The following is a 25,068-nucleotide window of genomic DNA, read 5'->3' as shown; positions in this document are numbered from 1 at the left end:
AAGATATTTTCTGTTTCAACTTATAAATTAAATTATAAATTATAAATTAAGTTGAAATAAGTTGTTTCCTAACATAAAACATTCTGAAGTATTTAGTAAAATACTTGTGATGTGGAATGCAAAATTTGCATCTTTTTTTTTTTTTTTCGATGGCAAATGTCAGCCTGTCCAGAATGTTCAGGATCCTCCCAACAATGTCAGAATACTTTAATACACAAACTTCAGGTGATTCATCTTAACATTTACATCTGCAGTGTTTTACGAGAATTTGCTTTAGCAGCAGCACTATGGTAGTCTTTTAGTATTATAGTGATCGTGATAATCATAGTATTATGGCTGAAAAAAAAAACTAAAACAAAACAACCTTCCTCTTAAATGAAGAGTGAATTTATTTGAAGAAAAAAAAGTTCTAGTAAAGTACAAAATTACTGATCTCAAAGTGTCTTTTTTCAACTTTGCATTATGATGCTTATATTACTTGTTTCAAAATAATAAAATAAATAAATACTCACATAGTTATTATATTTTAGAATTAATCCAAATTACACTCACACACCACAAGATTTACATTTTCAAGTCAGCAACATTATAGCTTAACCAAGTTACTTTATGCAATAGCTTTAGTATTAAAAAAAATATATGTAATTAATATTCCTAAACAATAGTATGTTAATTGTGTATTCATTGTTAACTATTAATTATGAAGAGACTGCAAATGGTGATGTAAAGGTTTTGGAAAATATGAAATAATGAGGTCAACAAATGGACAATTATCATATCCTAGTAGCAGCACTACAGCTGTAAGTGTTATATATTAATTTTACACAACAGTTCAGTAAACAAGTATTCCAACTTCAAATTACTTATGTTTCAAACGAATATTTGCCTGTTTGGTATGTTTGACATGTTTCCATTTCAAAAGAAGTAAAACAAATCTACTTCTGTTACTAACGACAGCAACTATAAATACCATTTATATGGTTGATAAGAATTACAATTGATAAAAAAAAATGTTTAGTTTGCTTTGAAACTTTACTTTCACTTTTATAGTTTCCCCGCGTGGAGTCAGTGACCATTTCCTTTCCCGTTTTTTTTCCAAAATTAAAGTCACTGCGCCCGCTTTCATTCAGGCGTCTTGTCTCTTAAATACTACTGCCGTGACTCTTATTTTGAAATATTGTTTTCACATGTTTCTCACAGCTCAGATGATCTTTGGACGCGCTGCCAAAGGAAGGTAACGTAAGTTTATATTTCCTTTCATCAATATTTAGTTTTCTCGACAGGTAGCGACTTTATACTAGTCGTTTGTATGTTTGTTGTTTGCTGCAAAGTGGATTAGCAGGGAAAGCCAGTGGAATGCAAATCTAAAGTAGAATTCATGTTAGTAGATTCGCGAGTGTAAACAAACTAGTAACGTTACACCAAGTTATGATTACAGTTATTACGTTAAACTTTATAAAGGATTTGCTTTTAAATTAACGTGATGTCAAAGACTAAAGACAAAAAGTCAACGAATTAATTAATTCTATCTATCTATCTATCTATCTATCTATCTATCTATCTATCTAAACAAATGCGGCTAGAGCTTTTGTCAGAACTAGTTTGACTTTTCTGAGTGTAGTTCGTCACATAAACTATGAACAATATAAATAATATGTCTGTTGAATAATATGTGAATTGTTTAATCATTTAAACATTTAACAACTTTCTCAATAACCCCTCAGATAACTGTCAAGATGGCAAAGGAAGCAAAGGAGGAGGTCTCTGACATTTCTCCCGTCTTATTCCTGGACGCAAGTGGACAATCAATGCGCTTCTATGTGAGACCCGGTCCAACTAAAACACAACTTTACCCTCTGGTAACTAACGGAGGAGGCAGTTTGTGTCGCAATCAAGAGCCTGGAGCAATTTTGCTTATTGATCCCGGGGATGCAACTACTGCCTCGATGAGCTCTGGACAAAAGTACATCTCTACGAAGTACATCAAAGATTGTGTAGAGCAGAACCAACAGTTGAATCTGGACGATTATGTGATTACTGTAGGACCGTCTGTCCAGACGAGGATGGCTACCCGTCACCAGAGCAATGGACGGATGGGTTACTCACCTGAAGATGACGCTGCCATCTTGAAGTTCATGGAAAAGCGGCAACACGAAGCCAAAGGCAACCTGGTTTGGAAAGAAATGGAGAAACGGCGTGTGACCGACCACACTTGGCAGTCCATGAGGGATCGGTTTCTAAAACACCTTCAGCATAAACTCGTAAAGAAAAGCCCCACAAAAAGAAAACCGCTTTGTTTTACGCAAAGCCCTTTGCGTAAGAAGAAAGCCACTGAGAACTCAAAACCAGAGACTGACACCTTACAAAACTCTCCTCAAAAGCCTGTTATGTCGGATTCATCTGAAACACAAATCGCCACAGAGAACAGCGTGTGTCCGACGGTGAGGACCAACCCTCAACCTTCTCCTGAGAGAGCCAGTTCTCCTCCAGATGTGGCAGATGCTGCAGGAGAGCCCCAAAACGGCTCAAGCAATGACATTCAGGACAAGACTTCTGTCCCGGTCCAAGAACAAGAAACAGCAGAGCCTGAAATGTCCAAAAGATCTAGATTAGATGAAGACCCAGATGGACAGAATATTCCAAATGGTGGTAATATATTTATCGTTTTATTTATTGTGTTGTTCCTCAAGTTCTGTCCATAAACCTTCTACACTTTTTTTTTTCTTCAGGATCAAATGAACATTCATCTCCCAAAAAAACAAGACAAACAACCTGCAAAACCGCCACACCTGATTCTAGGAAACTTGGGATTCTTGCAAAAGCGGCAAAAGAATTTGAAGACTCGGATGTGGTAAGACTGAATAACATCAACCATGAGTAGATATAACTGTTGGGTCAATGACATGACGCTCATTTATGGTGGGACCTGTTTATTTCAAAATTTATATTTGAAGGGGAAAAATTGTGTGAAACAAAACCAAAAAAAAAATAAGAATTTATATCATTGCAAACTCCTTAGAAATATTTGTAAGTTTGAAAAGTATGAACTTTTTTCAGAACTATGTAAAACCAGCCTGAATACATTTCTAAGATCTTAAAATTAAAAAAGAAAAAAAATTAACCACTTGAAAGTTACACCACATGACATTTTTAGATTCTAGAAAATTGAAACCTCTTGGAAAAATTATGAAAGTCTTTCAAAAACCATATAAAACCAGCCTGAATACATTTCTTTGATCTTTAAAAAATTGTATTCTATATATCTATTCCTTTTTTTTACCACTTAAAAGTTACACCACATGACATTTTTAGATTCTGGAAAATTTAAATTTCTTAAAAAATAGGAATGTTTTTCAAAACCATTTTTTTTAAACTTCCAAAACTATATAAAACCAGCCTGAATAATTTTCCAATATCTTAATTTTTTTTTTAACTAGACTTTATTATTTTTTAGCACCAGAAAATTACACCACATGACCTTTTTAGATTATAGAAATTGAAACCTCTAAAAATATGAAAGTTTTTCAAAACCATATGAAACCAGCCTAAATACATTTCTAAGATCTTCTAGATTTTTTTTTTTTTTTTAACTAGACTTTTAAATGTTTTTTTACCACTTGAAAGTTAGACCACATGCCATTTTTAGGTTCTAAAAAATTGAAACTTCTTGGGGAAAAAAGTATGATCTTGACATTTCTTAAAACTAGATTTTCATTTTTTTAACCACTTGAAAGTTACACCACATGATATTTTTATATTATAGAAAATTGAAACCTCTTAAAAAAAGTATGAACTATTTTTTAAAACTATATAAAACCAGCCTGAATAATTTTCCAATATCTTAATTTTTTTTTTAAACTAGACTTTATTTTTTTAGCACCTGAAAATTACACCACATGACATTTTTAGATTCTGGAAAATTGAAACTTAAAAAAATAGGAAAGTTTTTCAAAACCATATGAAACCAAACATTTTTTTTTTAAACTAGACTTTTTAATTTTTTTTTAACATCTGAAAGTTACACCACAACATATTTAGAAAAAGTATGAAAGTTTTTCAAAACTAAATGAAACCAGCCTGAATACATTTCTAAGATATTTGCATTTTTGAACTACACTTTTTCTTTTTTTTTTTTTACAACATGAAATATACACCACATGACATTTTTAGATTCTAGAAAATTGAAACTTCTTGGGAAAAAGTATAAAAGTTTTTCAAAACTATATGAAACCAGCCTGAATACATTTGTAAGATCTTTACATTTTTTAAAATTAGATATTCATTTTTTTAACCACTTGAAAGTAACACCACATGAGATTTTTAGATTCTACAAAATGCAAAATTCTTGAAAAGAATATGAAAGTTTTTTTTAAAACTATATGAATCCAGCCTGAATACATTTCTAAGATCATTACATTGTTTTAAACTAGATTTTTTAACAACTTAAAAGTTACACTACATGACATTTTTGGATTCTATAAAAATGTTAAATTCTTGAAAAAAGTCTGAAAGCTTTTCAAAACCATATGATTCCAGCCTAAATACATTTCTAAGATCTTTACATTTTTTTTCCACTTTACCACTTGAATGTTTACACCACATGATATTTTTACATCCTAGAACATTTTAACCAGCCTGAATACATTTCTAAGACTTTTACATTTTTTTTAAACAACTTTTTCTTTCATTGAAAACTAGAAAACTGTCAGCCTTTTTGTGGAAAAGCCTCCAAAACACACTCCACTGACTTAAATGTATTTCCACAGATGGATGAAAGTGAAGAAGGCGAAGATCCCTTTGAAGCACCAACCACCAAGCCGTCAGATGCACAAGAAAGTTCAGCATCACCTGCGACACTACCTAGGGAACCAGAAACTCAAGCTGAGCTTAACAAAAACACTCATCAGGAAGCACCAGACGCTCTTTGTCCCTCACCATCGCCTGAGGAAGAGCGTCCAGGTCCTAGTTCCATAGCTGTCCCTGCATCTTCATGCCACGTCTTCATCCTTGACACCGAGTCGCAGGACAAACACAACAGCCAAACGACAGGAACTCCAGAGGAAACTCTTTGCAATGACTTGGTAGAACATGTCGAGAATTTGATGACAAAGACCAAGAAAGATCTGATTGAGGTGACCAAGGCACTGTGGAAAGCCAGTGGTGATCTCGCAAGGGCTCAGGCGTATCTGCTAGATGGGTACGACCATGAGATTCACGGGCCTGTCTGGACTCATCTAGATGATGAGATCCTCCTGTTGGCTGATCCATATGAACTTGAGCAGCTTCAGTCCAAATATGGAAAGGAGGAAGTGACCAGAAGAAGAGACTTCCTCACGGTTGACATTAACTGAGGGGATTTGTTTGGTTTAATGGATGTTTTCTCAAACCAGCAGCTCAACTAGCCAGAACTAGCTACAATGATACTGTTTTTTGGTAAAATTCAGATTTATGTTGACAAGTTTACTGTATAAAAGAATTTTGCTAATCATTACATTGGTAAATATGTATTAAAGTATTTTTTCTAACTTATGGTGTATCATTGTCTTAAACACAATATTATCGAATGAGTGTTGCTAACCCTTAGGAAAGTTAACCGACTACAAAAAAAAAAAAAAAAATAGAAAAACTACAAATTAGCCATGGTTTTGCTACACAAACCATTGTTTAACTATTTGCAGTAAAAATGTGGTTATACGTGTGGTAGTAAATTACGCCAAACATGATTACTACAATTTTACTATATTAAAACCATTATTAATTTTCTTAAAGGATGCATTCACATTAAACACACACTTTCTACTTATCTTGCACTTATATAAATCAAATTGTAAATACTACAGGCTAAATATATGCCTAAAATATAACTTACAGAGTTTTGAATGTGAAAATATACCTTAGTTTAGGCCAGGGCTGCCAACTTTTGAGTTCAGCTTGGAGTGAGAATTCCCACAGCAGTGTCTTTAGGGGGGTCCGGGGGCATGCTCCCCCGTAAGAAAATTTTGTACATTTTACACTTAAATTCATCTATCTGGTGCACTTTGAGAGTTCACAATTCAGAGCTCCAATACAGTTTCAGTGTGAAAACTAAACAAAGAAAAAAGCTGGTAAATTGACTTGATCTAGAGGTTTAAATGGGACTTAATCCTCTTATTAGTTGTGATATAGTGTCTCAGTCTAAATTAGAATAAAAAATAATTTGAAAAAAGAATAATGATAATAATAATAATAATTTTATAGTATTATTCCAACGACAGTAATATTGGAAAACAATTCTGTAAAGTATATAAAAATGAGTATTTCACCAGTATGTTATTTTCTCTTATTCTACTTATTACAATACTTTTGTTGTAATTTCTACACTTACAAGCAGGGCCTAAAACATTTTGCCATATCTGCCATTTTATTCATGATACAAACGAAATTTTTCGGTGATTTGAGAGAATTTACCAGCCATAAATATTTTTTTTTTTTCTGGCAATGAAACTGTTTTTGCAGTTAAAAAAATAATAATAATAATAAATTGAAAATTAGAACTAAACACTGCATTTTAATCATGATACAAAAAAGGTGCTACACACATGTTCGCATGAGCAGTTTTTTTTTATAAAAATTTGGTCTGACTTCAGCATTGTGAAATTATTTGTTATTTTTTAATATATTTATAAAAATGTCATACTGTGTTTTTATCATAAAATGATGTAAAATAACTGTTGCAGTGCTGCAAAACTATTTACTTGTTGTGGTAAAAAGTTATGTGCAAAAGAATTCCTAGATTTAGTCATTATAAATAATTGCAACTGCATTTAAAAATATATATATTTTGACACGACAATTCAAATATTTTTCTGTAGTCTGCTGTTCTGAGAAATTTTTTTTTTCTCATATTCGAAAATTAATCCTTTATTCATGAGGGATTTATCACTCCCGAAATTCTGCTTCTTGTACCGGGTATACAGCTGTTAGCAGGACGAAAAACAAAACTTTTATTCAAATTCTAAACGGATTATACGTAGCCTTGGAGTGCGCAATAGCCCTTCCTTGATAATCACTAAAACGTGTCGCTTCAGTTAATCGCAAAAGTCCTTTTATTATCAATGAACCGCTTATTTACAGTCAGAGTCCACAAATGCAATCTGGCGTTTAGAGGTGAGTGAATTCAGAACGCAATGGCCAATCACAGGCGTTCTAGATCAACATAAATGTCTGTGATTGGCTACATTGCTCAGCGCTACGAAAACACGTTGTCTTTTGGCGATTTCCAGAGCACAAACACAAATACGCACTGGAGATTTTGCCAAATCTGTTTAGCCAATATCTTATTATTACAGTTTTAACTGAGGGTGCTTTTGACTGCGTGAGAAAATGGATGTGTGGCGTGAGAGCGTGTGAAAAGTGTCAATTGCGTGAGTCTCACGCTGAATGCGTGAGAGTTGGCAGCCCTGGTTTAGGCCGAATAGGTGTCATCTACTGTTATTTGGCGAATTTCGCTGGCAAAATCTAGTCATTTAATAGGAATCTACATGATTTTTCAGTGAATCTGAAGATTTTCTTTACATATTTTGCAAGATGCTTGGTTAAAACTGATGTTTAAGCTGTTTTACACACAGAGACACTATTGGCAATATGGACCCGCGAAAATTCGTTAGGACTGCACTTTTATTACATTTGACACTTTAATATCTGAAGCGGTTAGTTATCATTGTAGATATTGTTGCTACCGTTTCAGAATTTTCCATAACATTTTACTGTGTATTTTTAAAATAAACGATTATTGAAGTACTGAGGCGTGAATTTTTAACGTCCAGAGCGCTGCTTAAAAGTCATGTGACCACTGTTACTTTTCTCTCCGCTGTTGATGATCGGCCAATCACAGCTGCTTGTGATTACTGGAATTTTTTTCCTAATTTAATTAAATGCAAAGTGGAATGAATTTTAATGTGAATGTCACGAACAGAGCATTACTAGATTTAACTTTTTTTAACAGACGAATGCTTCCAAATTAGTCTTGAGGACTCGTCTTTTTTAGCCCTCAAGCGTCCCCTGTAGGAATACACACAATATAGGAAACAGATATCCGAAAACATTTGCCGCCCAGTGGTCTTTAATGATTTTAGGGTTCGCATTCGTTCATGTCTAAACGTATTTTGTCCTAAAACGCGCCCCATAACCGTGAATCGTATGTGTTAAAAGAATTGGGAGGCAATTTTGCTTCCTAACAACAGTTTTACAACGAGTCACACAATTTAATTCCAACAGGGGGCACTTCGTGGCTCATAGAGCCGCTTTCCCTATTTAAATTGAAAAAGGGATCGTATTAAATATTGTTGTGTTAGGACAATTCTGTAAATTAAAATTGTATAAACGTTTTAAATTCTTAAGTGACATTTGACGTATAAATTCAAATCCGCTTGCGCAAACGCTAAATGATGTTGTGGCTAAAACGTTTCTGATTGGTCCATCAGAAAAAGCGATGAGAAAAGTTACAAAAGCCACGCCGCTTTCGAAACGCTTGTAAGAGCACCCCGAACAATATTTCACGGTATATAACGACTATCAAACCTATAACTGATGCTAAGATAAAACAAAAAAAACAAAAAACAGAGACAAGATAAAATGTGTAAATTATTATATAAACCCATCGTGTTTGACCAATGAGAAACACCCTTTGGGCCACCAAGCCCCGCCCATCTCATCACCCGCGTTCACTCATTGCCATCCCACTGCTTGTTATATTTCTATGGTAAAAGGCAGTGACTGTAGACACATTTAAAGAGAAGAGCCCAACAACAAATTCTGCTGATTACAAATAAACACAACACACCAAATCAGTGAGTACCGCAGGAGAAAATAACGAAACAATAAGCGTTAACGTCGCTTTATTAGTGTATGTTATATTTGACATGTTATCATAGCAGCTCTGGCTGTCATATGTGTTCAACACGGAGGCTGAAACATATTAAATATTGTTTTGGTTGCACATATGTTGGGCATTTAAACCCCGGACAGTCATTACATGACATTTATATCGGTTAGAAACATATACACAATGTTGTTCATGCCTTTTAAAGCTGTTTATTTGCGGGATAGTGGCTAAAGAGACTATGTTTATAATATTGTGTGTATGTTTGTATATGTTTGCTCAGACAGTAGCATGTAAACATTGTAAGTGCACGTTATTTGCAGGTTTTATTGTAGTCTGAGACTGTTGTCAAAATAATTTCTAGTGTGCATTATCAAAATAATGTTTTGCCTGTTAGTCAGCATTTTATTTATGCATATTGTTATTGGACTACAGACAACTTGAACTCGGATTTGGCTAAAATATAAATACTTATCTCAGAAAATAGGCCTACCTTAAATATTTTTGGATTACAACATCATGTTTTTGATATATTTCTATTCTAGTATCATGTAAATATCAGGGTCTACAAATATGTTACACAGTTAGCACTGTATCTGTAGCACTGTAACACTGTATTTATTTGAATTAAATGTACAAAATAATTAATTATAATTATATAATTGATCTGTCTAGTAGCAGTATGAGCTCAAAGGGTGGCACTGCCCTGTCTCGACGCAACTATCGCCTGGCATCTGACACAGACAAGCCCAAAGTCACAGGTGTGTGTATAAAGACGTTTTATTGAAATAAACCCACTGTAAATGATTTAATCATCAGATCTTCATGTATAACATTTTTTACTTTTTATGTATTTTTTAAGGTATTGTCAATGAGAAGTTACTGAGTGACTATCTGCACCATGTGTTTCCTGCCTCCAGTAAGCAGGGACCGGCATCAGCAGCATACAGGTTTGTCGATTACCTAAATTCCCTCCTTGTTTTTAGGTCTTTTGCTTTGATCTGTACTATATAGTTTTTTATATAAAAATATTTCATTGTGGGGGCTTTTGCCTTGTATACACAAACATATACGTAAGCATATCCACACACTACTGGTCGAAAGTTTGAAATAATTAGGATTAAAAGAAGTTGGTTATGTTCACCAAGGCTGCATTTGTTTGATCTGCAATAAAGTAAAAACAGCATTACTGTAAAATATTATCACAATTTTAAATAAGTGTTTTCCATGTTATATATTGAAAGATGTAGTTTATTACTGTGATCAAAGCTGAATATTCAGCATCATTACTGTAGTCTTCAGTGTCACATGATTCTTCAGAAATCATTCTAATGTGCTCATTTGTTGCTCAGTTATTCTCAAATAATATTAGTGATCTGCGTGACATTTTAGTGCTACATAAAAAAAGCAAGATTATGGGATTAAAAAAAAATACAAGAAAATATATATCGAGAATAAAGTCGTAGCAATACGAGAATAAAGTCAAAATATTTAGAGAAATTAAAATTACGAGATTAAAATCAAATATTTCAAGAATAAAGTCACAATTTTTAAGAGTAAATTTAAATATTTTGAGAATAAAGGCAAATATTTTGAGAATAAAGGCAAAATTACTAGAATAGTGTTGAAATGTTTTGCGAAAAAAGTTGTAGCAATACGAGAATATAGTCAAAATATTTTGAGAAAAAAGTAAAAATTAACAGAATGAAGTTAAAATAAGTTAAAAAATAAGTTGAAATATTTTAAGAATAAAGTAGAATATTTTGAGAATGAAGTTGAACATTTTAAGATAAAGATGAGTATTTCGGGAATAAAGTCAAAATTCTGAGACTATAGTTGAAATCTTTTGAGAAAAAAGTCAAAATTAAGAGAATAAAGTTGAATATTTCAAGATAAAAACAAATGTTTCAAGAATAACGTAAAAATTATGAGAGTAAAGTTGAAATATTTTGAGAATAAAGTTGAATATTTTGAGAATAAAGCTAAAATATTTTGAGAATAAAGTTTAAATATTTTGAGAATAAAGCTAAAATATTTTGAGAGTAAAGCTGAAATATTTTTTAAAATAAAGCTGAAATATTTAGAGAATAAAGCTAAAATATTTTGAGAATAAAGACAAATATTTTGAGAATAAAGTTTAATATTTTGAGAATAAAGTTGAATATTTTGAGAATAAAGTTGAAATATTTTGAGAATAAAGTTGAATATTTTGAGAATAAAGTTGAATATTTTGAGAATAAAGCTAAAATATTTTGAGAGTAAAGCTGAAATATTTTTTAAAATAAAGCTGAAATATTTAGAGAATAAAGCTAAAATATTTTGAGAATAAAGACAAATATTTTGAGAATAAAGTTTAATATTTTGAGAATAAAGTTGAATATTTTGAGAATAAAGTTGAAATATTTTGAGAATAAAGTTGAATATTTTGAGAATAAATTTGAATATTTAGAGAATAAAGCTAAAATATTTTGAGAATAAAGTTGAATATTTTGAGAATAAAGTTTAAATATTTTGAGAATAAAGTTTAAATAATTTGAGAATAAAGCTGAAATATTTTGAGAATAAAGACAAATATTTTGAGAATAAAGTTTAAATATTTTGAGAATAAAGTTGAATATTTTGAGAATAAAGTTTAAATATTTTGAGAATAAAGATGTAATATTTTGAGAATAAAGCTGAAATATTTTTTTAAATAAAGCTGAAATATTTAGAGAATAAAGCTAAAATATTTTGCAAATAAAGTTGAATATTTTCAGAATAAAGATTCAATATTTTAAGAATAAAGATTAAATATTTTGCAAATAAAGTTAAAATATTTCAAGAACCCTGAAATTTCGAGAATAAAGTTGAAATAAGGTCAAAATGACAAGAATTTGTCACAAAATACAAATTATGTGTTTTTCTTCTTCATGTCAAGTTATAGCACAATATAATCGTAAAGAAACTTTAGAAGGTATTAAAAAAACAGGATAGCCATGAGTCACCAATATTTTTTTTTTAACTCTGTTTAAGTGTAACTTATTCGGCTGGTTGTAACACATCATGAAGAAATGCATGAGTTTGCTGCATTAGTGTTGTGTTGTTGAGTTGTTTGAGTGGAGGTATCTGGTGTGGTGCGTCTTGTCGGAGGGCATCGTTGGCCTTGTCTCCCGCTTGATCCCAGCCAGTGTCTGGTTACTGGAGCTGATCTATACATAGAGCATGATGGGACATGAAAGAAAGCTGACACTCACAGAGGGGTGAAGCAGCCCATGTGTTTACATATCGTCACCTCTAGCGCTGGATTTCATGTCAGGCGTCATGATGGGCATCTATCAGCACTTTATAAAACAGCATTGCTGCAGTATGTGACACTAAACATCATTTAGTTTAGAAGAAAGCTTTGAAAGCTTCATTTTAATGCTTTTGTTGTTGTTTTATGGAAATATAAAGTGAAGTAGTTTATGCTGTTGCTAAACTTTTTTTCTACTGATTTAGGTGGTTGGTAGGGCGTTGCTAAGGGGTTCAGAGTGTTTTATTTTACTTCAGAGTGTTGTTATAGTTCTGCTGTGGTGATTTGGGTGGTTGCTATGAAGTTCCCAAGATACTCAACCATTTATTTATAGTATTAATCAGGGTTCCTGCGGGGTCTTAAAAAGTCTTAAATTCGCTGTAATAGGTCTTAAATAATTTTACACAGGTCTTATTTTTCCGATGTCCATGTAACGCTACCTCTAATGCTCATTATTACACGGCTCTTTGGAATGCTTGATTCTGATTGGTCAGTTGAGACATTTGCAGGTTCGTTCTTTTCAAATAATCACCGCTCCAAAGTAATAACGCATAGCCGGTACTACTTGTATGTTTAAAATCTCTCCATTACCGTTTGGCGCCATCTTGTGACAAACACTGGACAACCACAATTAACAATGGAAAATTTCGACATTAATCTATTTAAATTATCTTACTAACGTACATAGTTTGAATGTTCGTCACGTGGTACTATATCGTTTCGCGGAAGGATAAAAATGTTAATTTAAAACAAATATGCCAATAAAAGGTTTCAAATTCATATTCATGTCCAGTTTTTTTTCCTTATGTGGCAAGTAGCCGTGTAATAAGCGGGATAATGTACAGGCAGCCGGTAGTTATCGCAGAAATAAGCCCCTTCAGTGTGATACAAGACCCTCCGCTTCGCGTCGGGTCCTGATCACACTGTCGGGGCTTATTTCTGCGATAACTACTGGCTGCCTGTACATTATCCCTTACTTAGACCGTGGTGTTGTAGTTCTTTATTTCACTATTCCAAATATAATTTGCTGTATTTAAACTACAAATGAGACCAACATGCAATAGCCAATCAGCTTTCTGTTATTGGCGCGAGTCTCTCTCGGATTGTACCGCAGGAGTAAAATGGATTTAACTTTTTAGCTATGGGGAAGTACAAGTTTAGCGATAATTAGCTTAAAAAAAAAATTACATAGGGCTTGGCTAAGGCCAGTTGCTAACAACTGTAGATTTTTTTTTCTCCCTCTGTGGAAGTTACTGCGTCTTCAGACAGAAACGCAGTAGCAGAATACAGGTCAAACTACCCTTTTCTGTATATAATGTTATCAATAATAATAATAAATAGAGGTCGAGCTAGCTGACCGCCAGCCTTCGAGATACTTTTAAAATGTTTTTTTTTTTTTTTACTTACTCGACCGAACAAACCGCCTGATTAAAACTGAAGTGACAAAAGCAACTAGCAAAGAATCAAATTTAAAATTTATTATTTAAATTTATTTGCATTATTTTTAAACGTATAGTTCATTTATAACATGATATAGTTCAGTAATATACCAAGTGAGCTTTTTGTTGAAAAATCTCACAATTACAAATGTTACATTAATTTTAGCTCAATAAACAAGTAGTTAGTCAAGTAGTTACTTACATATTAGACAAAATATTTTCACTTTTTTGTTCTGTTTCACCAACGAAAATAGTTCCAAACAAGGATCGCAGCAGAAGCATTCTCCTAGCAACGTTTTGCTATGATTCAGCTTTTTGCTCGAATCAGTTGAAATAACTCGCTCATGAAGTGACTTACCGCCACCTGCTGGTAGTTTAGGGTGTTTAAAAGTATGCCTCCACACCCAACATTTCTAATTTATATATTTATAAATCAATAAATGTATTTAAAACATTAATCTCACTTTTAATTTTGCATTGTAAATTACGTAATCTCACTGCTAACAGCCATTTAGAATTTATTGATGAATTCATAAAATAAATTTCAAAGGTAATGCATACATTTCAAAAGTAAAAAAAAGAGGGCTTTATAAAGGTAAATCAAATATGCAGATTTAAGATGTAAAAGCTAATAGACCACTGATGAAAATATTGCTTCAGAATTTTTTTTTTACATCAGATATTTCTAGTGGTACTTTTATGGGGATATTTTGTATGGAATAGTATCTGCTGATATGAAAAGTTCACTGTATATCGTAGTAATAAATTTAATTTATGACAGCCATGAAATTTTGTTTACTTTTTACATTAAACACATTAAATATTCCATATATGCATGTAATATAATATCTATTTCCATTACAGGTTTAGGTCTTAAATTTCATAAAAGGAGGTATTAAAAAGGTCTTAAATTTCACTTGTTCATATATGCAGAAACCCTGATTAGTAGTAATAGTATTTTCATACTTTTAGCATGTTGCTATGGTTGTGTTATTGTGTGTTTTGAGTGTTAGGGTGTTGCTATGCAGTTATTAAGCTATTCTATGTGTTTTTAACTTTTACCATTTCGTTTGGCAAGAGTGTTTGTGTGGTCCGTAGGGTGTTGCTAAGGTATTCTGTGTGTTTTTACTTGTAGCACGTTGCTATTTTTACTTTTAACATGTTGTTTTGGTTTTGTTAGGGTATTTACATGGTTGTTAGGATGTTGCTATGTAGCTGTTAAGGTTTTCTTTGGGTTTTCATACTTTAGCATGTTTCTATGGTTTTGCTAGGATGTTTAGGTGGTTGGCAGGGTGTTGCTATGTAGTTGCTAAGGTATTTGGTTTGTTTTTTAATACTTTTAGCATGTTTCTCTGTATTTGCAGAAGGTGTTTTAAATGGTTGGCAGGGTGTTGCTATGTAGTTACTAAGGTATTGGGTTTGTTTTAATACTTTTAGCATGTTTCTCTGTATTTGCAGAAGGTGTTTTAAATGGTTGGCAGGGTGTTGCTATGTAGTTACTAAGGTATTTGGTTTGTTTTAATACTTTTAGCATGTTTCTCTGTATTTGCAGAAGGTGTTTTAAATGGTTGGCAGGGTGTTGCTATGTAGTTACTAAGGTATTGGGTTTGTTTTAATACTTTTAGCATGTTTCTCTGTATTTGCAGAAGGTGTTTTAAATGGTTGGCAGGGTGTTGCTATGTAGTTACTAAGGTATTTGGTTTGTTTTAATACTTTTAGCATGTTTCTCTGTATTTGCAGAAGGTGTTTTAAATGGTTGGCAGGGTGTTGCTATGTAGTTACTAAGGTATTGGGTTTGTTTTAATACTTTTAGCATGTTTCTCTGTATTTGCAGAAGGTGTTTTAAATGGTTGGCAGGGTGTTGCTATGTAGTTACTAAGGTATTTGGTTTGTTTTAATACTTTTAGCATGTTTCTCTGTATTTGCAGAAGGTGTTTTAAATGGTTGGCAGGGTGTTGCTATGTAGTTACTAAGGTATTTGGTTTGTTTTAATACTTTTAGCATGTTTCTCTGTATTTGCAGAAGGTGATTTAAATGGTTGGCAGGATGTTGCTATGTAGTTGCTATGGTATTCTGTGTGTTTTTTACTTTTAACATGTTTCTATGGGTTTGCAGATGGTGTTTAGAGTGATTGGTAGGGTGTTGCTATGTAGTTGCTAAGGTATTCTGTTTGTTTTTTTTACTTTTAGCATATTGCTATGGGTTTGCAGATAGTGTTTTAAATGGTTGGTATGGTGTTGCTACGTAGTTGCTAAGGTATTCTGTGTGTTTTTTACTTTTAACATGTTTCTATGGATTAGCAGATGGTGTTTTAAATGATTGATAGGGTGTTGCTATGTAGTTGCTAAAGTATTCTGTGTGTTTTTTACTTTTAGCATGTTTCTATGGGTTAGCAGATGGTGTTTTGAGTGGTTGGTAGGGTGTTGCTATGTAGTTGCTAAGGTATTCTGTGTGTTTTTTACTTTTAGCATGTTTCTATGGGTTAGCAGATGGTGTTTTGAGTGGTTGGTAGGGTGTTGCTATGTAGTTGCTAAGGTATTCTGTGTGTTTTTTACTTTTAGCATGTTTCTATGGGTTAGCAGATGGTGTTTTGAGTGGTTGGTAGGGTGTTGCTATGTAGTTGCTAAGGTATTCTGTGTGTTTTTTACTTTTAGCATGTTTCTATGGGTTAGCAGATGGTGTTTTGAGTGGTTGGTAGGGTGTTGCTATGTAGTTGCTAAGGTATTCTGTGTGTTTTTTACTTTTAGCATGTTTCTATGGGTTAGCAGATGGTGTTTTGAGTGGTTGGTAGGGTGTTGCTATGTAGTTGCTAAGGTATTCTGTGTGTTTTTTACTTTTAGCATGTTTCTATGGGTTAGCAGATGGTGTTTTGAGTGGTTGGTAGGGTGTTGCTATGTAGTTGCTCAGGTATTCTGTGTGTTTTTTTACTTTTAGCATGTTGCTATGGGTTAGCAGATGGTGTTTTGAGTGGTTGGTAGGGTGTTGCTATGTAGTTGCAAAGGTATTCTGTCAGTTTTTTGTTGCTGTGGGTTTGCTAGGGTGTTAACATGGTTGGTAGGGTGTTTATATATAGTTGCTAAGATATTATGTGTGTATTTCACTTCTAGCATTTTGCTATGTGTTTGCTAGGGTGTTAAGTTGGTTGGTAGGGTGTTGCTTTGTAGTTGCTAAGGTATTTGGCTTGTTTTCATACTTTTAGCATGTGATATGGTTTTGCTATGGAGTTTTGAGTGGTTGATAGGGTGTTGCTTTAAGGTATTATCTGTGTTTTTAACTTTTTTGCTCTGAGTTTTGATAGGGTATTTATTTAGTTGGTTGGTAGGATGTTGCAATGTAGTTGCTAAGGCTGTCTGTGTGTGTTTTTTACTTTTAGCATGTTACTGTAGTTTTGTTAACGTGTTTTGGGTGGTTGGTCGGGTGTTGCTATGTAGTTTGTAAGATATTTCTGTTTTTGTATGTTGCTAGGCTGCTTTGTACAATTTACAAATCATAAATATGCTAATTAGGTCAGAAATAGTGCAGCATTCTTTTTTTGCATCAAAATGTTTCCTTGTATAATATTTTTCAAAATGCTGAAGACTCCACCTTTTTCATGTTTATTTCCACTTTTTTAATATTTTGATTCCCAGTGTGTTAATTACTTTATAAATCATTTTAGTTTTCTGTTATATTTCTGGTTAGATCAATCAGTCATTATCTAGGTTCTTCAGTATGTGAGCTGACAAGCGCAGCTAATCTCTTATGATGTTGTGTGAGGATCAGTTGAACTGGTGTCGTGTCTCGTCCCTGTAGAAAAACCCTGACATTCCAGGATCTCGGAGCTCATCTGGAGAAGCTTCTGGCTGAAGATAATGTCACTGAGGACAGCAGAGGTCAGACAAACACTTACACATACTCTCTTAAAGGCATAGTTCACGAAAAAATTTATATGACTTTCTTCTTTCAGAGGAATGCAATCAGAGTTATATTAAAAATGTTCTGGCTCTTCCAAGCTTTATAATGGCAGTGAATGGCTGTTAAGATTTTGAAGTCTGATAAATTGCATAAATTCATCATAAAAAGTGCTCCACACAACTCTGATGGGATAATAAATGCCTGAAATTTATTGATGCGTTTGTTTAAGAAAAAATACCAATATTTGAAACTTCATAATCTTTTTATGATAGATTTATGCACTTTGTTGGACTTCAAAATCTCAACTGCCATTATAAAGCTTGGAAGAGCCAACTTTTTTTTTATTTTGAATAATGTTTGACATTAACATTGATAATGTACACTGTAACATTTATTTATTTATTTGTTTGTTTGTTGATTATAGTGATGTCTTTCATTAATTTATGTAATATATGTGACCTGGACCACAAAACCAGTCATAAGGGTTGATTTTTTTTTAAAATTGATATTTATACATGATCCAAAGCATTGATGTATGGTTTGTTAGGATAGGAAATCTTGGTTGAGATGCAACTATTTAAAAATCTGAGGGTGGAAAAAAATCTAAATATTGAGAAAATCATCATTAAAGTTGTCCAAATGAAGTTCTTCGTATATGCGAATTACAAAAATTATGTATTGATGTATTTACGGTTGGAAATCTACAAAAATCTTCATGGAACATGATCTTTCCTTAATATCCTAATGATTTTTGGCATAAAAGAAAAATTGATAATTTTGACCCATACAATGTGTTTTTGGCTATTGCTACAAATATATCCGTGCTACTTAAGACTGGTTTTGTGGTTCAGGGTCACATTTGAAATAATACATTACTATCCAATATATTCACTAATATATATTAATTTATTTAAATTTTGATTTCTTTCACTATACAGATCAGATAGAAGGCTGCCTTGGACCTTCAACTGTTGTTCTGGATCACAGCAGTGGCTTTGAAGGGCTGTTGTTTGTTGATGATGACCTTTTGGGGGTGAGAACATTGACATTTTATACATTTTATTTTTGGCAAGTAAACTAACAATTCAATTCTGCTTTTAAATAATTTGAATTCCGGTCAGTTCACTGTTAAACATCAATTGATTGATTGAAGTCGGTGAGAAGTGAGACGTAAATCAGTTTGAATGAATCGTGCACATTAACACCAGGGAACTGATTACGAAATCAAATGGGGTCAATTTCAATTGTGACCCTTTCAGACAGATGTGTTGTTTGATGTTAAATGTGTTCTGGTTTGAAGGTCATCGGCCACAGTAACTTCAGCTCCATCAGAGCCACCACATGTGTTTACAGAGGTAACGTTTCAATAACTAAACTCTACCGTATTTTCTTCAAAACACTTGTATATGTAAATGTAACCTAATTACTATACTATCGTACCACCGCAGTACTGTTTTAATTGTTTGTAATTGGTTTTAGGGAAATGGGTCTATGAAGTTCTCATCTCATCTCAAGGCCTAATGCAAATCGGATGGTGCACATTGAACTGCAGATTCAACCAAGAGGTACAATCCTCCGTTGGTGTTTAAAACTGAAGTAACTCAACATTTAGAGGTCACTTCTAGAGTGCAGAGCTGTACAAATAGCATATTCTCTTGTGGGAAGCTTTCCAAGCCGCAGGAATCACATAGATTAATCTAGATTACATGACAACTGTTTGCTCTGCTCTCCAAATCCTTTTTTAAATCTCAGGTTTGGCTTAATCCATCTGTGAAATTGGTTTGTTCAAGTCGATTAATGACAGATACGGTATGCTTTGGATCTGCGTTTGTGTTCAGGAAGGGGTCGGGGACACGCCGGACTCGTACGCATACGACGGAAACAGAGTTCGCAAATGGAATGTGACCACCACCAACTATGGCAAGGTGAAAACGCAACACTTCGCACTTTCAGTTTAGCGGTCAGGCTCAAATTGTCCTTGTGAATTTTATTTGACGTTGACAGTTTGGTCAAAGTTTGTTTAAAGAAGTTTACTTCCAGAACAAAAAATTTCAGATAAAATGAAAATGTTTTTTGAGGAAAACATTTGAAGATTTTTCTCCATAGTGGAGTTCTATGGTGCCCCCGAGTTTAAACTTCTAAAATGCAGTTTACATGCAGCTGCAAACGATCCCAAATGCGGTTGTAAATGATCCAGAGGAAGAAGTGTCTTATCAAGCGAAACAATTATTTAGTTTTTACTTTGAGGAGAACATTTGGCATCTAACTCAAAATAACTGCTTTCAACACCCTGCTGAAAACCCCCCAGCTAAAACCAGCCTAAGATGGTTGGCTGGTCTTAGCTGGTTTAATCTGGAAGTAGTTGGTTTTAGCTGGTCTCCCAGCCTGGATCGGCTGGTCAGGCTGGCTTTAGCTGGTCTCCCAGCCTGGATCGGTTGGTCAGGCTGGTTTAGCTGGTTTCCCAGCCTGGATCAGCTGGTCAGGCTGGTTTAGCTGGTCTACCAGCCTGGATCGGCTGGTCAGGCTGGCTTTAGCTGGTCTCCCAGCTTGGATCGGCTGGTCAGGCTGGCTTTAGCAGGTCTCCCAGCCTGGATCGGCTGGTCAGGCTGTTTTAGCTGGTTTTCCCAGCCTGGATCGGCTGGTCAGGCTGGCTTTAGCTGGTCTACCAGCCTGGATTGGCTGGTCAGGCTGGCTTTAGCTGGTCTCCCAGCTTGGATCGGCTGGTCAGGCTGGCTTTAGCTGGTCTCCCAGCCTGGATCGGCTGGTCAGGCTGGCTTTAGCTGGTCTACCAGCCTGGATCGGCTGGTCAGGCTGGCTTTAAAAAAAACCCATCTAAAACCAGCTTGCTGACCAGCTACGACCAGTTTAGACCAGGCTGGATTACCAGCTAAAACCAGCCTAAGCTGGTTTGCTGGTTTTAGCTGGTTTAATTCGGAAGTAGCTGGCTTTAGCTGGTCTCCCAGCCTGACCAGCTAAGAACGTGGCCAAAACTCCTCTAAAACCAGCCTGCTGACCAGCTACAACAACCTAAGTCTAAGGTGGATTATCAGATAGAACCAGCCTCAAATGTTTGGCTGGACTTATCTGGTTTAAGATGGAAGTAGCTGGGTTTAGCTGGTCTCCCAGCCTGGCTAGGCTGGTCAGGCTGGTTTTAGCTGGTTGTTCCAGCTGGTCTACCAGCCAGACCATCTAAGAAAGTGACCAAAACTCCTCTAAAACCAGCCTGCTGACCAGCTACAACAACCTAAGACCAAGGTAGATTGTCAGATAGAACCAGCCTCAAAAGGTTGTCTGGACTTATCTGGTTTAAGATGGAAGTAGTTGGGTTTAGCTGGTCTCCCAGCCTGGCTAAGCTGGTCAGGCTGGTTTTAGCTGGCTGTTCCAGCTGGCCAGACCAGCTAAGGAAGTGGGCAAAACCCATCTAAAACCATCTTGCTGACCAGCTATGACCAGTTTAGACCAGGCTGGATTACCAGCTCAAACCAGCCTAAAATGGTTGGCTGGATTTATCTGATTTAAGCTGGAAGTAGCTGGGTTTAGCTGGTCTCCCAGCCTGGGGAGTATGGTCAGGCTGGTTTTAATTGGTTGTTCCAGCTGGTCTACCAGCCTGACCAGCTATAAAAGTGGCCAAAACCCCTTGTTGTTTGCTTGCATGTCATTGAGACATTACACATTTATAACATCTAGAAAAATACTTACAAAAGGAAAATGACAACTATAAACTGCAGCACCTAGATAAGACCTTTCTTCCTTGGCTTGGATTGTTTACAACCGCATTTGGGATTCTTTGAAGCCGCATTTAAACTGCATTTTGAAAGTTTAAACTCAGGGCACCATCGAAGTACACCACATGGTCTTCCTCAAAAAACATAATTTCTTCACGACTGAAGAAAGGAGTGAGAACATTATCTTTAAATTTTCGTTCTGGAAGTGAACTTCTTTAACGTCTTTGACAGTCTTGAAAAAAACTCAATTCTGACTATTATTATAATCACTGTAACACAAAGCCTCTCTTTATTGATTTGTGTAATTTCTTTTGCTTTAGTCCTGGGCTGCTGGCGATATCGTCAGCTGTTTGATAGATCTGGATGAGGCAACCATTACATTTTGTCTGTAAGTATAGATTTATTATTGGATGCATGCTACAGTTTCATAAGAAAAAAGCATGAAAGCATGAGCATCTGATGTGAAATTATAATTAGTAAACATTAGTGGAAATATCTATGAACTGGCGTTAATAGAAATGTTTACTTTCTCTTTTTAGAAACGGACAGTCTCTTGGTGTTGCGTTCAGCAATATTAAGACGGGGCCGGGCGTCGCATATTTCCCTGCGATCAGTCTTTCCTTCAAAGAGTCTGTAGCCTTCAATTTCGGCAGCCGTCCTCTCAGATATCCTTTTTATTTCTATGCATATGCAGACAGATTTTATATGGTTATATCATTTATGTGATGTGTAAAAATGTATTTTACAATCATAGTTAATTGTGACCCTGGAATACAAAACCAGTGTTAAGTAGCATGTGTATATTTGTAGCAATAGCCAAAAATACATTGTATGGGTCAAAATGAACGATTTTTCTTTTATGTCAGAAGTCATTAGGATATTAAGTAAAGATCATGTTCCATGAAGATATTTTGTAAATTTCCTACTGTAAATATATCATATATCACTTATTTTTTATTAGTAATATGCATTGCTAAGAACTTTATTTGGACAACTTTAAAGGCGATGTTCTCAGTATTTTTTTTTTTTTTGCACCCTCAGATTCCAGATTTTCAAATACTTGTATCTCAACTCAAATATTGTGCTATCCTAACAAACCATGCATCAATGGAAAAAACTTATTTATATAGCTTTCAGATGATGTATACATCTAAATTAAAAAAAAAAAAAAATTGACCCTTATGACTGGTTTTGTGGTCCAGGGTCACAATTTTGTAAGTATTCAGAATAAATTTTAAATTATATTAAATAATTATATTAAATTATATACAGTTTTAAATATGTTAAATAAATTTTAATATATTTATTGAAGAATAATGTTCATAATACGGCTTGAATCTTACATTTAATTATAGGACTTCAGAATAAAAGTAGATGTATATTTTACATTTGAATCTTTAATTTGTTTAAATTATTGTTGAATGTTTTATTCATTAATAATTTGTAATATATTTATTATAAATGTGTTATATATGATTTTATAATAATTTACTGTATATTTATTTCAAGTAAAACTTGTTTTGAAAATGTGAATAAAAAAATAAGACATTTGAAAATGATAACATTTAAGTGATTTATTTTTAATAATGTAATGCAGTTTATTAAAAATACATCACATATATTTACATTTAATATAATAAGTTAGTTGGAAAATAATGTAATGTTTATTAGAAACGTCAGAATAAAAGTAGATGGGCAAAGATGAAAAAGGGTTAAACATAAAAACAAAAGTGTAATATTGCTTTAAATTGTTGTTGTATTTTCCAAAAAAAAAAAAATTAAAAAGTTTTCTGTTTAATTTAATAGCTTTTTTGTTTTTGTTTTTCTGAGCAAAAATAAATATCATACATTTTTCCCTAATTTACAGAAGACACCCACTAAAATGTCATTCAGTGTAACAATTTATGACATTAAAAGACGAATTACTTTCACCCCAAATACTAATTCGTTTTCAAATGTGCCACTATTCTAGGTTTTGCACACTTGTGTCAGTAAGAATTTTTTACTAATTTAAAACACAATTAAATTTATTATGCTTCCTTATTCTTTTAGATATTTTAATATGTACAAGTCAGAATAAGCATGTTGGTTAATTTTTTTTATACGTAAATACTGTGTTACACTGAATGACAATGTAAAATTATTTTAAAACTTATTTGAAACTTATTTGATGCTTTACTTACATTTAATGTGCTTTCTATGGACATAACAAAAAATTGTAATAAATTTAATTAAAAAAATATTAATAATATAATGTAATTATATTTATTGGAATTACCTAAAAAAAAAAATATATATATATATATTTTTTTTTTTAACTAGTGGAAAGAAAACATGAATAAAAAGTGTTTTTATAGCATTTTATCTGATTTGTGAACAGGTTTTAATTACAGTGCATATTTTTCAAAGCCATTTTCTCTAAATGAGTTTTTTCTCCTACACTTAGCCATAAATCTCCACTTCAGTAGCACTTACACAGACCAAACTTACAATTTTTATTCCTGTCTATTTCCTGAAGGTTTTTACTGAGGGCTTTGTTCATATATAATTTGCTTGGTTATATAAAACATTTTATTCACCCCAAAAATTGTGAAAATAAATTGTTTTCTGAAAAATTCCGTTTGTTACAACATTTAACTCTAATATGTCAAATATGTCGAAACTGACTTTAGTACTAGAAATGAGCAAAATTAGCACATATTTCGTGAAATAATGACTTAAGTTGCATATTTAAACCTAAGATTTTCTAAAACTTGTGATACAAAATGTCTGCAATTATCAATGTAATCAATCAACTGGGTAAGTAAGGCGATAACTACCCACATAGCAATTGACGTCTGGCCCAGCTCTAGGCCAAGCAAGCAGTTACATTTGGTCCAAATGCAGCAAAGAATTATGGCCCTTGTGTGGCCCAAATCTGGACTACAGACATGAGCCATAACTGACCCAAATCTCAGCCAAATAGTAACTTATAACAAGCCCTCAGCTTGCCCAGAACACGTTTTAATAGTGCTACCCAATCTCAGCCTTCAGTCAACCACATAGAGACCGTATTAGTTGATTTTTTTTAAACCCTGTTCACCTGCAATGTCTCGCCTGTTTAAACAACAAAAACAAAACGTGAAAAAACCCATAGACCAACCACAAACCTCTAAAACCCTTAACCCATCTGTTTCTCACGTACCCTGTGGAAGGTTACCTTCCTCTTCAAAGCCCTCCAACCACTGACCTCATCAAAGCCACCAGGCTTCTGGGATACCTCAAGGCAGTTCTGTCCACCTCCATCGACACACAGGTGCCTACAGGGACCTCATGCCGACTGGTGTTGCTTCACAAAAGTGTGATGTATGAGTATTGAAAACAAAACTGTATGAGAAGACATTTTGGTTTCGTTTCTCGTCAGGAGGACAAGCTTGTGGAGAGAGACAGCGGCAGTTGGCAGATTCAAGGAGATCCCACCATCCTGGTCACCCTAGCGCATATATTCAACCACTTTGCACCCCTCATGGTAAATCACACAAGAGATTCGGTAAAACCATTGTCGTTCCAAAACCACTTTATTTATGGCTTTATAATGTGTGTTCTCTAGTGTAAAGTCTACTTAGTGGAGGACGTGCTGATGAACTTCCTATTGGGTATATTGGAGGGTGGAGGATCTGTCGACGAACATCCTCTTATACAACAGCTGCTGGACCTTTTCTGGCTTCTCATGGAGGTGAAGACTCAAAAAGTTCAATTGAAAGCCTTTCCTGGAATGAGATTTGAGGTTATAATTTGTTCTTCTGCTTCTGAAGGACCACGAGGTGAGCGAGTGTCTCAAACAGCTGATGATGTCCCTGCTGAGAGCCTATCGCTTCTCTCCCATCATCCCTGATTTGG

The 25,068-nt window shown here is 34.0% G+C and overlaps 2 protein-coding genes across 2 annotated transcripts in view; both read left to right on the top strand.

The window, feature by feature from the left end:
- The first annotated feature begins 1,201 nt into the window (after positions 1 to 1,201).
- Positions 1,202 to 5,525, top strand: terf2ip (telomeric repeat binding factor 2, interacting protein). Its single transcript, XM_073844728.1, has 4 exons — positions 1,202 to 1,234; positions 1,725 to 2,646; positions 2,730 to 2,851; positions 4,767 to 5,525. Exons 2-4 carry the CDS (start codon positions 1,737 to 1,739, stop codon positions 5,349 to 5,351), a joined length of 1,617 nt encoding a protein of 538 aa, XP_073700829.1. The 5' UTR covers positions 1,202 to 1,234; positions 1,725 to 1,736; the 3' UTR covers positions 5,352 to 5,525.
- Positions 5,526 to 9,541: 4,016 nt separating this feature from the next.
- Positions 9,542 to 25,068, top strand: part of LOC141338169 (E3 ubiquitin-protein ligase RNF123-like) — a 201,681-nt gene continuing 186,154 nt past the window's right edge. The window contains exons 1-13 of the mRNA XM_073843723.1: positions 9,542 to 9,621; positions 9,723 to 9,810; positions 17,363 to 17,442; positions 18,403 to 18,497; positions 18,765 to 18,819; positions 18,944 to 19,029; positions 19,303 to 19,389; positions 21,510 to 21,577; positions 21,729 to 21,854; positions 24,370 to 24,484; positions 24,593 to 24,697; positions 24,779 to 24,904; positions 24,984 to 25,067. Of these exons, the coding sequence (XP_073699824.1) occupies positions 9,543 to 9,621; positions 9,723 to 9,810; positions 17,363 to 17,442; positions 18,403 to 18,497; positions 18,765 to 18,819; positions 18,944 to 19,029; positions 19,303 to 19,389; positions 21,510 to 21,577; positions 21,729 to 21,854; positions 24,370 to 24,484; positions 24,593 to 24,697; positions 24,779 to 24,904; positions 24,984 to 25,067 (1,194 nt within the window). The 5' untranslated portion in view covers position 9,542. The remainder of the gene's footprint in view (positions 9,622 to 9,722; positions 9,811 to 17,362; positions 17,443 to 18,402; positions 18,498 to 18,764; positions 18,820 to 18,943; positions 19,030 to 19,302; positions 19,390 to 21,509; positions 21,578 to 21,728; positions 21,855 to 24,369; positions 24,485 to 24,592; positions 24,698 to 24,778; positions 24,905 to 24,983; position 25,068) is intronic.

The sequence above is a fragment of the Garra rufa genome, chromosome 7, assembly GCF_049309525.1.
Source record: "Garra rufa chromosome 7, GarRuf1.0, whole genome shotgun sequence".
Taxonomy (NCBI): domain Eukaryota; kingdom Metazoa; phylum Chordata; class Actinopteri; order Cypriniformes; family Cyprinidae; genus Garra; species Garra rufa.
Note: the sequence above shows the minus strand (reverse complement) of the source record. Positions and strands in the feature narration are given on the sequence as shown.

What these genes read in the sequence shown, in the direction of transcription:
- terf2ip (XM_073844728.1), top strand. Translation starts at nt 1,737, where the DNA reads ATGGCAAAGGAAGCAAAGGAGGAGGTCTCTGACATTTCTCCCGTCTTA. An exon ending in TGGACAGAATATTCCAAATG is followed by an intron (nt 2,647 to 2,729) that starts GTGGTAATATAT and finishes TTTTTTCTTCAG; the next exon opens with GATCAAATGAACATTCATCT. An exon ending in AATTTGAAGACTCGGATGTG is followed by an intron (nt 2,852 to 4,766) that starts GTAAGACTGAAT and finishes GTATTTCCACAG; the next exon opens with ATGGATGAAAGTGAAGAAGG.